Below are 14,639 nucleotides of genomic sequence, written 5' to 3' on the forward strand. Positions count from 1 at the left end.
GGTACAGGGTAGATAAAAAGTTAAAGACAGTTTAAGATTTTTCTGCCAATCAGTTCTAACAGTAAATAAGATAGAATGCTTTATTTCATGTGTAGAGATAGGATGCACAGATCGTTTAATGCTTCGAGTATCCAACCAAGGACAAGACTACACCAGGTAATATCTAGAGAGGGGAAAGTTACCTACTCGTGCGGAAATCTTTTCACTCCGTTCCTAGTCAAGCATCTTAATTATTTAGAAGCTTTACTAGCTAATAGAATGAGGACAGCATAAAAACTTTTAAAAATTATCAGGCTGGGCATATCAATATTTATTGAAATACTGAAAAAAAAATCCATTTTGTCGAGAAATTCCTGGCAAGAACTGACATGACAATATGTATTTCACTGATACAGTAAGAAAACGCCAACAAGTAACCGACTTCACACTCTAAACATTGCATGGATTCAGGTCCAAGGTAGCTGCAGATCTGTAATACAAATGTTCAGACATTACAGATTGTCTGTTTACAAACATAGACCAACCATAATAAACCACGCTAAGCCAAAAACGTTTATATTTGAGTCTGCTTTTACTAATAAATCCTGTAATTGATAAGGCGGTCGCTAAGGAAATGTCTCGTGACAGACTGGTTAACAATGAGCACTCGAGAAATTTCATTTGCCAACTCTGGATGGACCACAGACGTCGGCTGTGGTGCCTTCTTGTTCATCAACTTCTGTTCTCGACGTCCATCACCAGGAGTGTGGATGTAACTCTCCGTGTTGCCCGTCTTTCTAACTGGACTTAGGATGGAATTTGCTAGGTTAACAACGTATCAGTAATTGACATTTCTTAGGTTTAATTTTCAGTGGAGAGTACTATTTAAAATAAGAAAACATGGACTTTCAGAATCAATGTATTTTGGGGTTTCTTTTGCAATGTTAATGACCCTCCAAATAACTACCCCACTAACCTCAGAATTGCTGCCACCCATGTTCCACATACAGGATGCAACCATTTCAGTAACGGCTGACAACGCCCATTCCTCTCCACGTGTCTTCTGGCCAACCTGGTTTTTAAGTGGGGAGAGTAAGGATGCTGCCGGGTCTATTTCATGCTTTGGACATTGACTCTGATCAGCTGTTTTTCATTGTCCTTTGATCCATGATTACAGGTGACTGAGACTTTGGACGAGGAGCTGTGGACACTCGGCTTAGCGAATGTGTACCCTTCATGTGGACGAATATTAGAGGTGATTAAAAAAATAATAAAATAATCCTTTTTGTACACACAGAAGTAGTAACTAATATCTTTGGTATACAACTTACAACGCTTGTAAAGGAAACCAGGGAATACTCCACCCTTGTTAAATTTACTCAGAAACAGAGGAAACTACAAGTCACATAATTTACAATAGATATTAAATAAACTACAGGAAGAATTATGAAGATTTACAGACATTTAATCAAGTGAATGATTTTAATTCATTAGACCCTTCTCTGTTCCTGAACTATGTTCTGCTAACTTGAAGACACGCTACAGTAAACACATATATTTGGTTTCTTCGGTCTTGGCTGTATCTTATACAAAGGTGAAACCAAGGAACAATAAATTAGCATCATAATTGTCTACAGTTGAAACTATGATATACAATATAAATAAACTATTCAAAAGCCTGAAACATTTATGAAAAAATTAAGGGACTAGGAGATACTTTTAGTTTTTACAGTTTTTACAAGTGATTGTGCCGCTGATAATCTCAAAAAAATCAAAGTCTAGATGAGATTCCCATTGTTGATTTTAGTGTCTCACGACATACAATAATTAAGTACTGTTAAAAATAATTACCAATCAGAAAAATAACATTAAGGAAATTACTGCTTTAGCTATTTTGTAATATCGCAGTTTCCCTCCCCGCCCCCCCAGGACCTAAAGAATGTAAACACTATCTTTTATTTGACTTGAAAAGTATTAATACTTTATTTTAAACAAACGTTGATCCACATGTGCACAGCTACCTCTCAGGATTGTGAAATAAGGCAAGATGTCCATACCTGTGGCATTACATGTCAATAACACTGCGATCGTTGTTGGGAGAGTTTGTTTTGCAATTCTTTGTCCTTCAATATTTGTTCTAGAGCAGACTTTGGTCTATGACTCAGAAAGGTCAGTATCACTCTCTTCCTTTCCCTTTTGGGGAAGATTGGAGTTGCTTTAGTATCTTTCCAGTCCCTATGTAAGGATCACTGCTGCCGTTCTAGGCTTAGGGGATGTTCAATTGCAACAAGCAGGAGACTTGGGGCAATTTATTAGCTCACCCTTTTCTTTCTTTTTGCATAGCTTAACATGCTTCGGTTTTATTTTAAACTACTTAGCACTGTGACTATTTGACATCCCAGTAAAATATGTTTCAGGTTTTATTTGTAAATGAACTACAAACTTTGATGGTTCAGAAGATGGATGTACCCTAAACAAGCCTTTTGGTAAGAAGCTGTTATGAAATTCGACAACGCCAAAGCCACATTTCAGTAACAGTAGCAGAAATAAGGTCTAGCTTGCTTTAGCTATGGAGCATTTGCTTTAAGTCTGTAGTCCTTTCCCTTAATATTAATTAATGCTTATATAAGATCAGAAGAGGGATACTGCCTGCTTTTTTTTTTTTAACATGAACACATGACAAAACAAACCAGAACATATTTAAAATGGCAAGCTAACATATTATAGACTGTTCTTATTAGCTGTTTGCAGGTCTAAGACACAGACATTCAAAATTAGGCTTTTCATGATTTGGTGGAGCTACTAGTGGGTGTGGCTGAGCACAAGTCCGTAAGGACAGATTCCGTGATCACAGGACACAAGGTGCTGGGTCCTTGAGAGGAAGAGGGAAGGGCTATTACAGGTGCAGCCGATGGATTCCTTTGAGTTGTTTTAGTTCAGCTTTACCATGGAGGCATTCTGTAAGCTCAAATCCCCTGCTGTATAAGCCTAATTAATAACACAGATCAGTTCCTAAATTTCTTCACAGCAGAGATCAGTTTAAATATACAAGAATTGTTCCATCCGTTTTTACTCCAATATGGTGTTGGTCTCCATCCGTGAGTTCAATCCACTCCGTTACAATGTCTTTTATATGGAATCCTTCGGGGATGTGAAGCCTTTGATTCACAGTTTGCAATACAAATACCCTGATACATCATTTATTTGCTATTAAGTATTTGATTATTATGCCTTTTTAAACTCAATATCTTTAACCCAAGTTTTCAATTAGTGTTGCTTGGAGCAGTTCAGAGTTTTTTTTTTTTTTCTTTCTTTCTTCCTATTGTTTTTTCCGCCCACCAATCTCTTTTTGTTTTGAAAGAAGAGCTTCTAGGGGTTGTAACCTAAGCTCTTTTTGCATGCAACATTTCAATAAGGAGGTTATTATAGGGCACATCCCCGTTCAGGTGCTTATAGTAGAGGTATTCTTCAGCCTGCATGCTGATGGCCCGGATTTCGGGTAGTCGGAGAAGTAGCTGCCCAAACTTCTCTGTTTGCTGTGGGTAGTTGCACATCGTATAGTCCAGCAGGGCGGCATTGACTTGTTCCTGGACACCTTCTACCAGCTGGAAGTTCTCAAGGTTTTTGACATCTGGATTAAAAAAAAAAAAGTCACGCTATTTTAATGGCATTTTAATTCCTGTTTACTACAGCAGTGTGTTCAATTAATGGATGTATTTTCCTCCTGACATAAAGCATACTTTATATACTGCTGAATATTCAGTAAGCCCCACTCACCAAGCTTCCTGGGAAAAGGATCACAAAAGAGCTTTAGAAGAATGTCTTGTTGAAATTCTGCATATACCTCAAATCAATTAGACACCAATGGATTTTGAGCAAGGTCAACTCTTTTCTATCTTACAAAAGGAAAGGTTTGAGGATTCCTAAAGTAGAGGGATCATAATATATTGCCAGCAAATGAGTCCCTAGAGAAAGACCTATCTTAACCCAGTATATTACACAATTCACATAATTCTGTATTAATTTTTCTGACCCAAGGTGAAATCTGTGTCCAGGGTATGATGTAGTTAATTCTAATAAAAAGTGACAGGGTTCTTGTTTCTGTTTGACATTTTCTAAATGATTCTGAAAGCCTTTGACTTGTCTAGCCTATGCTAATGAACCATCTGGTACACTCCAGTGACTGCCAACAGAATATTCGCTACTGGGAACTCTCTAAAATATATATCTCAGTGACTAATGATCTTTATCAAATGAAAGGCTTGTCCTTTAGGCAGAATACGCGCCCGGATGGCCGGTGCCCTTTAACCTGAATGTGGTTTCAAAGTCTGATACTTTCCTTTCCTTTTTTTTCCCCCCTGGTCCTGGGTCACTCATACAGAGAAGATGGACATGGGCAATTCACGCAGCCTAACTCCTGGCGATCATCCCGTTGTTTTAAGGCATCTGCCCTAGAGGTCCTTATAAATATTGAATAAGGGAGAAACATAGAGTAAAAAAGAAAAAAAAAAAGACAGACTGACTGACATACAAATACACACACAGACAATGAACAAGGGAAAATGGTTATGTTGGAATTTCTCTTCTGGAGTTTATTTACGTTAACTACAACTTTTATATAATGTGTATATAGAAGTCTCTGGAAAAAAGAGAGAGATATGTGTGTTTACATACATCCATGCTAAGAAAGTAAACAGATGCAGCACCCCTCCAGCCCTGTTTTATTTTCTAATTGGACAAAAATAAATAAGAATGATTCTGAAGAAAACCACATAATACTATGATTAAAAGGTGAAATGTACTAAACTCAGTTACTGGTTACCATGGTAACTCATACCCAGTACTTCTGGCACTGAACTTGGCTGTTAAACTTAGCATGTACATATGTGCTCGTCCATTCTGGTGTCTCTAAATCCTCTTAAAATAAGGTTACTTACTTGCCTTGGGGGGTGGGAGATGGGCAGAATGGGTGAAGGGTTGTGGGAGATACAGGCTGCCAGTTATGGAATGACTAAGCCACGGAAATAAAGGGCACAGCAGAGGAAATATGGTCAGTGATGATGTACTAGCATTGCGTGGTGAGAGCTGGCAGCTGCACGTGTGGCGTGCTCAGCATAGCATACAGAGAAGTACAATCACTATGTTGCATACCTGAAACCAATGAAACATTGTGTCAACTCTACTCAAATAAAAAAGTAAAAACAAACAAAAACAAAACAAAAAGCAAAAAAAGGTTACTTTACATTTGCTTTTAAAATGTGTCTGGGATGATTTTAGTGTTTATATTCTGAGCCGTAACTTCACCTTAAACATGCTTCCCCCTCCCTGTCCCCCAACTCTCTGCCCCAAATTAAAAACAGTGAGGAATTAGTACTGAAATAGGTACATAGTGTGAGCACTGGATACCACATCTACTTCAAAGTGAGATGGGAGAATAAAAAAATGTGATTATTTATTAGTGAGATGTACCAACAGACAAGAGCTACACTATTAGGACCTGTGGCTTCTGGCGGCAGGCAAGTTGTTGCCATTTTATGTCGGTCCTACTTTACAGCTAATAAAACATTTTCCATCTGATTTAAAATATTTTAAAAATTATCTTAAATTATTTAAAAATACTGATACACTTAGTTACATTTGGTTCAAAATTACAAAATGTCAACAAGTGGAAATACCACTGATATGCTCTAGCTGGGCAGGGGACAGAAGAGTTTGCATTCGTGTTAGCTTTGTCCCCTGCAGCGCACTTTCTCCTTTCAAGGGCTCACATTCCGGTTATGTGTATGGGTCCTTCATAAAGGATAACGGCAGAGAGCAAATATCATTTAAAAAGAGTTCATCTGAATTTTGGCACATTTCTTGGTGCTTTTTCTTTTTACCCTTCATCCAACTTAGAGGACACAGAATTCACCTTTCTCTTTTACATGACTAGAAAGTTCAAAAAGAAAACAAGCCACTTTTAGTGTTATAGTGATCGAAACACAATTATAGAAAAACAACTGAAATGAGCATGATTTTATGCTACAATGAAAGATATTCTCACAGGCAAGAAAAGCTAACAAGAGTCATAGAGATTAATAGGGAGGATGTAGGAATTTGCACAGCATAAAAATGTAAGATAAATGAATAATGGTCTTTTTAGAAAGTTGTTTTTGAAACTTTCTTTTTTTGATAAATGTATTTTTTGAGAACTAGGTTCTACCTTCTGTGATAAATTATGCCACTCTGTTAAGAAAAACAAGATCTATTAAAAAAATAAAACGAAGGCTAGATGATTAGTCTTGGTTTATGTGTTTACTATTATCACAGAATGATCATTTAAAGTCTTCAGATTAGCATGTGCTGGGCAATTTCTATAAATACTGGTCCCAACTGGTACCTTTCTCCCAAAAGTTTAAAAATATATGCCATTTTCCTTCTGAAGGAAAATATACAGGTTTCCCATACTTTGGCCATATACATAATTTTTCTCTAAAGTTCATCAAAATTGAATTCACATGACACTATTAATTTTCCCATTAAGCCATTTCTAAGAATTTCTCATTTAACCTAACAAAAGTTATGCTGCTAATCGCCTCAAAGATACTTACTGAATGTGTATTTTGTTTCTGTGCCTATGGAGACAATTTGGAATTTGGTATCAACGATCCTGATACTTAAGCTATATAAGGTTAAAAAAAGAAAGAACAAGATTTTTATTGAATTACTCTCATCTACTGACCAAGTAGTTCCTGGACCACTGCTCTGCTGCTTGACTCTACTTTCAGCTATAAATTCCTCTCACGGCATTTTGCACTGCGCTGGTAACTGTCCGTTTCCCTAGTAGACTGTAAGCAACTAGGTGTGGGGACTCCGTATTAGTCAAAGCACCCCCACAGAATTCTCCAATTAATGTTTCCTTTATATTATTGATGTATTTGTCCAAGATTGATATCACTGTGACATTACCTATTACATGCAACTATTAGGTATCTTATAAGCCAATTTCCTTTCTTTTTCTAATTTGAAACTGACTTTCAAAAATTGATTTATACAACAGATTTCTCCCTGAAATAAAATATTTAAAATGTGACAGTGTTTTCTATCTAAAGAATCCTCTGTGAATCCTGTGGTCTGAATAGTTAAGTCTTAATTTACATGTTTTGCCAATGAGGATTTTCACTGGTCAGTTTTGCTTTAAGGGAAATGTACCCATGCCCCCATTTGGATCTGGAATAGGGTCCCTGAGCCCCTACATTTCTTGCATCTCTGGCCTGAGAAGCAGACCATAGTTTCTCTGCTATGGTCAAGATGGTTCACAAGGACCTAAAGGCAACAGAAAAGGTAAGCGCCAAAATACAGATGACACCACCTCTCAGAAGACTCAGAATTTTCTCTTTTCTGTAGTTCATTTTATTTACTTTTAAGGAAGAGTCCAGAAACTTAAGTGTGCTCCCACAATACTCATGGAATTTTTTTTTAAAGATTTTATTTATTTATTTATTTATTGAGAGAGAGAGAGAGAGAGAGAGAGAGAGAGAAAGTGGGGGGATGGGCAGAAGGAGAGGGAGGGAGAGAATCTCAAGCAGACTCTGTTCTGAGCACGGGTCCCAACTTGGGAAGGGATCTCACAACTCTGAGATCATGACCTGAACCAAAATCAAGCGTCGGATGCTTAACCGACTCAGTCACCCAGGCGCCCCATGGAATTCATGTCCTTTTGTGAAAATTCACATGTGAAATACATTTAAAATCGTAAGCATTTTCTCTGGGATATTCCTCCTGTAAATCAAGCCCTATTCCACATTAAGTAATGAATGGGAGCTGGCATACTTGGGAGCCTAAACCCATCTAAACAGGAATCTAACATCAAAACTTCATCAATGAACTGATATTAAATTACAGGAGAAAACAAAATCTGGTAAAATTATTGCATATTCTGGAGTCCTCAGAAATAATATGTTTTTGAGATTTGCTGTTCAGTTCCCATATACATACCACTGGACCATATTTGGATTTTAGAAAAAGACTCAGCTGGAAGAGGGAAGATTGACAGGAGACCAAAATTCCCACCAGTTGTTCTGTGGTGTCTTATGATGGATCTCAAAGTCTCCTGCGTTTGGCCCTCTATGTTCCTCTTTGAAATTTATAGAAGCTTCATTTTAATACAATTTAAAAATACAAGTTAATGAACTCTATCATTGCAAATCCAGAGTTAGAAATTGCAGGTAAACAGGCAGAGGCATCCCCAACCCTTTCTCTACAGCCTTTAAATTTTGATGACTGGCGAAAGCATTTTATGCTTCTCCTCTAAGTATCAATCTCTTATCATCTGTTCTACTTTATTCACTCGGGGACTAATTACCAACTTTTTATATGAAGCAGCATTACGATAAGCTCACAGTGGCATGCTCGGATTTTTTCCATCCTTATTGGAAAGTAAACCCTTAGGTCTTCTTGAATATATTACAGTACTGGCTTCTCAGTCATACACAACACCCAGACTCTCTCTGAAGATGAAGATCCTGATTTCTGCCTCTCCGGTACCTGCCACATGGCACACGCCTGTAAACCTTCCCGTTCAGCACTTTCTTCAGTGATGGGTCCTTTGCTGAGCAAGGGGGCTGGGGGCTCAAAATGGAGTGTGCTGTCTTTTGTTGAGAAGATAATTTTATATCTTTGTTAATTTTCCACATGTGGGAAAACAATTGTATCTTGCCCTTTAAGAGAGATGAAAGTGGGAAAAAGAGGTACCATTTTGCACCTAGAGAACACTTCTTTTCCTTGAGGGTTTTGGAAGGGTGGCAATCTGTAAACTGGTGCACAATGAGTCCTCAGAAGACCCTTTCCTTTAATAAACCAGAAACGGAGAAAGAATTTTCTGTAAGGAATTAATTTTTAAAATTATTTTTTAGAGGGCTATCTTTAAATAATTTATATACATAATTTTGTAGGAATTTTCAGAGCAACCTGCTAGTTCTTTTCGTATGAGTTCACTTAATAAAGAGTGAGGGCTGTTTAGTGGTTGGAAATGGGAGGACAGAATATTTTTAGCGCTGATGTCTAAGATTAAATTCTATCTTGTTTCCAGCAAAACTTCAAACTCAAGATTTTACATTCATCGCTGTTAAGACCCCTACAAAAATGTGTTTGTGTGTGTATGCTTATTAACCCAAGAGCTATTTTTAGCAACTAGAATATACAATTTGGTGCCTTCATATGCAAATTACTAACAAGAAAAACGCAACTCTTTGGCAAGAGCTGTGTGTAAAAATGTGGACAAATAGCGTATACATTATTTATGTACATAGAAATAACAAGCCCTTACAACTACTGACGCTTTGTAACTTACAAGGCACTGTAACATGCATTATTTATTATTTTACACTCTTATGTATGTGCAATATGAATTCACTCATTCATTCATTCATTCATTCAATCATCCATCCATTCACTCATTCAGTTGGACAGTCTTATGCCAGGTATTAAAGACACAGGAATAAAACACAGTCTCTGTGTCGTCTATTTAATATTACAGAGATAAGCAGTGGCTGTCTTGGGCACACACAGGATCAGCAGCTTAACTTTCATGCAGAAAGAAAGCAGAGGGGCAAGAGGAGAATAGGCCAGGAAGTTTAAGACTGAAGGACATCACATGTCAGAAAGAGTCTGGATTTTGGTCTGAAAGCAATACAGAAGCACTGAAAGATTTTAAGAAGGAAAGAGTCAGCTCTCTGGTTTAGAAAGAGCCCTGTGCCAGAAGTGAGGAGAAGGGACTGGTAGACGAGGGAGGGGAAGGAGGGAACAGTTTCATGGGAACAGTCTCACCACCCAGTCAGGAGGGTGCTGTAGGAAGAGGTAAGAAGTACAGTGGGCCATGGTGGCGGGGGTGGGGTGGGGTGCGTGTGGACTTGAAAGGCATCAAGATGGCTGGCTCAACAGGGCTTGTTGGCCCTGTGTTAATCGAGAGTGGGAGAGAGTGAAGGTCCTGGATGACTTCTGGGTGTCTGTCAAGGGAGGAAGGTGGTGGCTATCTTTTTGGCAAGAGGCAGAAAAGCGTATTTGAGAGGTCAGGATTCAGTAAGTCTAGGTATAGCCATGTTGGATTTAAGGAGCCTGTGAACACTCAGTAGATACAGAGGAAATGACAGGAAATAAAGGTCCAGACCTCAGCAGAGAGGCCTGGATGGTGGTCTGTATTTGGGACTCATCAGTGGGCCAGTGTTGGGTGAAACCCCTGGGGTCAGTGAGAATGTTTAGAGAGGGAAGGGGCCTAGCGGTGGGATTCTAGAGCATGTCACTATTTGGGGCCTCAAGTTTTCCTCATCTGGGAACTTAAGGTTGGACTTGGTCTCTATCGTCACTCACAGCCCTAACAGTCTGACTGGATGCTTATGAACTCAAGTATGGAAAGGAAGATACTGGACTGTCAACAAACAGGTACCACCAGTACTCTGCAATCACCCCATTAGCCTATCACTGGCTTTTCTGTTTAACTGTCTGGAAAGTAAGTCAATTCTCCAAGATGGTTTTTGGCCTGAATTACAAATCATTTCAAACTTTGTTTAGTATATAGCTATGATTTGATACAATGTGCCCTAGGAGAAGTGGCACTAAATTCATTTACATTAAAGTAGCTCTCTCCTTGACAAGGAAACCATGTAGCTTTGGCACGAACAGACAAAGCTTGCAGAAGTTTCCAAGCTAGCTCCTGCGTCCTCACGTCTGGCAACTTTTCCCTTAGGGCACACAATATGGAATCCAATGCAAATGGCATCACTGAAATACTTCGAACAAAACAATATTCCAAGAGTTTACATATAGTTTCTTCTCAGAAGAAAGGGGAAAACCTTTATCATAGTCTAACTCAGAAACACTATCTGTTGGCCTTACTCCTCTCCAGACACACTGGTCTTCTTGCTGTTCAACACACCAAGCCTTTCCTTCTGCCTTAGGACCTCTGCACTTGAGCTCCCTCATTCTGCATGTTCTTCCCCTATTGTGTAGGACTTCACTTCAGCCTCAGCTCAAATAACACCTACTCAAAGCCTTTGCTCACCACCCTTTCTACAAAAGCTCTGCTTCACTACCAAATCATTCTCTGTGCCCTCACTCTGCCTGATTTTCTTTAAAATATATGTCATGTATCAAACAGATATCTGTATACCCATATCTGCTCCTAGCAGCATTGGTCACAGTAGCCAAAAGGTAGAAGCAATGTCAGGGGCTGCTGACTGATGCATGGATGTCCTCTGGAGCCAGACAGCCTGGTACAACTCAGGGTCTGCGTCTCAGTAGCTGAGCAGGTAGGGTTACGTGACCCCTATAAAGCTGTTTCTTTATCTGGAGAAGGAAGATAATAATACCTTCCCAATAAAAGTCTTCACAGTATTAAATGAGAAAACATGTAAAAAATCCTTTGCACATTGACTAGCGCTTGGAAATGTTAGCTTCTCCCTCCCTGGGTCTGGCTTACTCTGAGATCTTAAGAAAGCTATTCAATTTCTAAGTCTTAATTTCAAAATACCTATAATACCTTCTCAAGAAAGCATCCGTTAAAAGTTAGCCTTCTCTAGAATCCCACCACGAGGCCACGAGGCCCCGACCCCCCGTGAGCAGATCAACAAAATGTGGTCTACACCTCCAATGGAATATTACGCGGTCTTAAAAAGGAGGGAAATTGTGCTAGTGAAATAGGCCAGTTACAAAAAGAAGAAGTCCATGATTCCACTTGTATGAGGTACCCAGAGTAGGAAATTCATAGACAGAAAGAAGGATGGTGATTGCCAGGGCCTGGGGGGAGAAGGAAATGGGGGTCGTCATTGCATGTAAGTATGGAGTTTGAGTTTTGCAAGATGAAAAGAGTTCTGGAGATGGGTTGGACAAGAATGTAAATGTACTGAGCACTCCTGAACTGCGCACTTACAAGTTATTAAGATAATACATTTTATGTCATGTGCATTCTATCTACCACAATTAGAAATGTAAAGATGTAATGTATAGGTAGGTTTTTAGACATGATATAATGAACCCTTGTGAATCCACCACTCTGAAGAAACAAATAGAACACCGAACAGAGCCCTTCAGGCTCCTTGTGTGTTCCTTCTGTGAACTAAATCCTGACGCCTCAGAATGACCACTACCCCCATTTTGTGGCTACTCTTCCCTATATCCCTGAACTACATATTCTTACTGTTGCTTATTGGACATTATGCATTTATTTGTCCAATTTTTGAAATTGCCTGCTACCTTCACCAGAATGAGAGCTGTGAAAGAAGGGACTTGGTCTAATTTGCAGCTGCATCTTAGCACCTAGGTCAGTGCTCAGCACAGAGAAGATCCTTAATATAGTGGCCCCCCCATGCGTGGCTTGGCCTTCCGTGGTTTCAGCTACAGGTAGTCAACCGTGGTCTGGAAGCAGATGACCCTTCTCCTGATGTATCATCAGAAGGTCACAGTGTCTACACCACTCACCTCACTTCACCTCACCACATAGGCTTTTTATCATCTCACATCATCACAACAAGAAGGGTGATTACAGTATGACAAGGTATTTTGAGAGAGAGGAAAACCACATTCACGTAACTTTTATTACAGTATATTCTTATAATTGTTCCATTTTATTATTAGCTATTATTATTTATCTCTTACTGTGCCTAATTTAGAAATGAAACGTTACCATAGGTATGCATTTATAGAAAAAATGTAGCATATATATATATATATAAAGGGTTCTGTACTATCCACAGTTTGAAGCATGACTAGGGGGCTTGGAACATTTCCTCCATGGAGCAGGGGGTGGGGGGACCACTCTAAATATGTGAGGAATGAACAAATAAATTTCTCGATTAAACATTGCTTTGCCCTAAACCAAAACCTTTTCTTTCTTTCTTTTTTTTTTTTTTTTTTGCCTTTGACACACTACTATTCTTCCATATCAAATTCACGGCAGACTTTATTTTTGTTTCGTGCAGAACTATTTCATAACAGTAAGCAAAAAGCACGAAGTCCATTATGTATTGTGTTTTCTTGGGAAAGGTTCAAAAGGGAATTTTGGCTGGGTGCTCTGACTGTAGTGCCAAGCCTGCCTGTTTTTCCTGAATCATGTGGACCTTTCTATGTGCAGAACATTCTCCTTTGCCATGTTCTACACATTTACCAGCTCACTCATGACCCATGAGCAGCTACAGCTGCTTAATGGACATCTCTTCCCCAATGGCTAGTGGGTATCTCAAACTCACAGTGTCTAAAACTGAGCTCAGTCTCTCCATGTTTCTGAGCCTACGCCTTCTCCTGCTTTCCCTATACCAATTATTGGAGCAGGATCTGTCAGGACTCCATACAGACATCACTGCCTCCAGGAAGCCTCCCCTGAGCAGTCTCTGTGGATCGTACAGCATATCCCATTTGCCCATCACATAGGTCATGGGGTATTACATGGTTATCTGACTGTCAATTCTGAGAACAGGGATAAATCTACCTGTTAACGGTTACCCTTCCTTCCCCAGGCCTAGCACAGCGCCTGGACAAAGCAGGAGACGATTTCACACTGGACGAGTGAAAGAATGTACTTTCACACTAATTCATACATCGATCTTCCCCTTGCTTGTACCTGAAAGATCTTCCAAATATTTCCAATCCTATCTTTCCTGTCAAGCTTTTCTTGATCTTCCAGTCACCAGTCTGTACCCTGTCTCCCCTACTAGGTTATGTTCCCTCGAAAGGCAATGATCTTGTCTTATGTTTACTTCCCACACAGTGCAAATACAGCACCACATACACACAAGACACCCAATACGTGTACTATTAAACTTGCTCATCTGAATTAAGCGCCCATGAATATAAAGCATATGCAAATCAATTCCCTAAGAATATACTGAGCATCTTTTATGTGCCAATAGTCCCAGCTATTAAACTCCTTTTTTTTTTTTAAAGATTTTATTTATTTATTTGACAGAGATAGAGACAGCCAGCGAGAGAGGGAACACAAGCAGGGGGAGTGGGAGAGGAAGAAGCAGGCTCATAGCGGAGGAGCCTGATGTGGGGCTCGATCCCAGAACGCTGGGATCACGCCCTGAGCCGAAGGCAGACGCTTAACCGCTGTGCCACCCAGGCGCCCCCCCAGCTATTAAACTCCTAAGTAGTTTTAAAGTTCCTCACCTTGTTAAATTCATAACCAATTTCAAACATCACAGTAGAACACATTTTCCATAATTTATCTCTAGAAAAAGTATAATTTGATTCAAAATGGAAGAAAGGGAGTTCAGTGAATTAGCAGAAGGGAAAACACTTGGTTTGTCTGATGTTATGAAGCGGTAATCTGTGTACATGGAGGAAAAATCTATTTTGAGGCTGTCCTGTGTTAAGGGGCCTGACACAGAGGCCGCACATTTTCCTTCGATGTATAAATTTGCGGTTTGTTTTCCAAAAGTCTTGGGGATAAAAGTGAGGAAGGAAGGCTCTGCTAAAGAATTATTTTAAAAACATGAATTAAAATAGATCCTATGTTTCATCTACCTCTCCACACCCGATGATAGCAAAACCCACATTCAAATGCTTGGAGAATGAAAGGCAAAAATGAGGTCTCCGGCTGGGAACTGGCTGAGTATTTTGAGGCAGGAAGACAAAATTTAAAGGGGCCTGCAAGGAGGCCATTTTCTGGTTTCCCCCTCAATTTCAAA

At 39.3% G+C, this 14,639-nt stretch overlaps 1 protein-coding gene across 4 annotated transcripts in view; it reads right to left on the reverse strand.

Annotated features, from left to right (window-relative positions):
• Window positions 1–264: 264 nt before the first annotated feature.
• NR5A2 (nuclear receptor subfamily 5 group A member 2) overlaps window positions 265–14,639 on the reverse strand; it is a 134,678-nt gene continuing 120,303 nt past the window's right edge. For all 4 annotated transcript variants that reach the window (XM_087857441.1, XM_087857444.1, XM_087857448.1 and 1 more), the window contains one exon: window positions 265–3,610. In XM_087857441.1, the coding sequence (XP_087713567.1) occupies window positions 3,363–3,610 (248 nt within the window). In that variant the 3' untranslated portion in view covers window positions 265–3,362. The remainder of the gene's footprint in view (window positions 3,611–14,639) is intronic.

The sequence above is a fragment of the Ursus americanus genome, chromosome 2, assembly GCF_024610735.1.
Source record: "Ursus americanus isolate L20-20 chromosome 2, mUrsAme1.1.p, whole genome shotgun sequence".
Taxonomy (NCBI): domain Eukaryota; kingdom Metazoa; phylum Chordata; class Mammalia; order Carnivora; family Ursidae; genus Ursus; species Ursus americanus.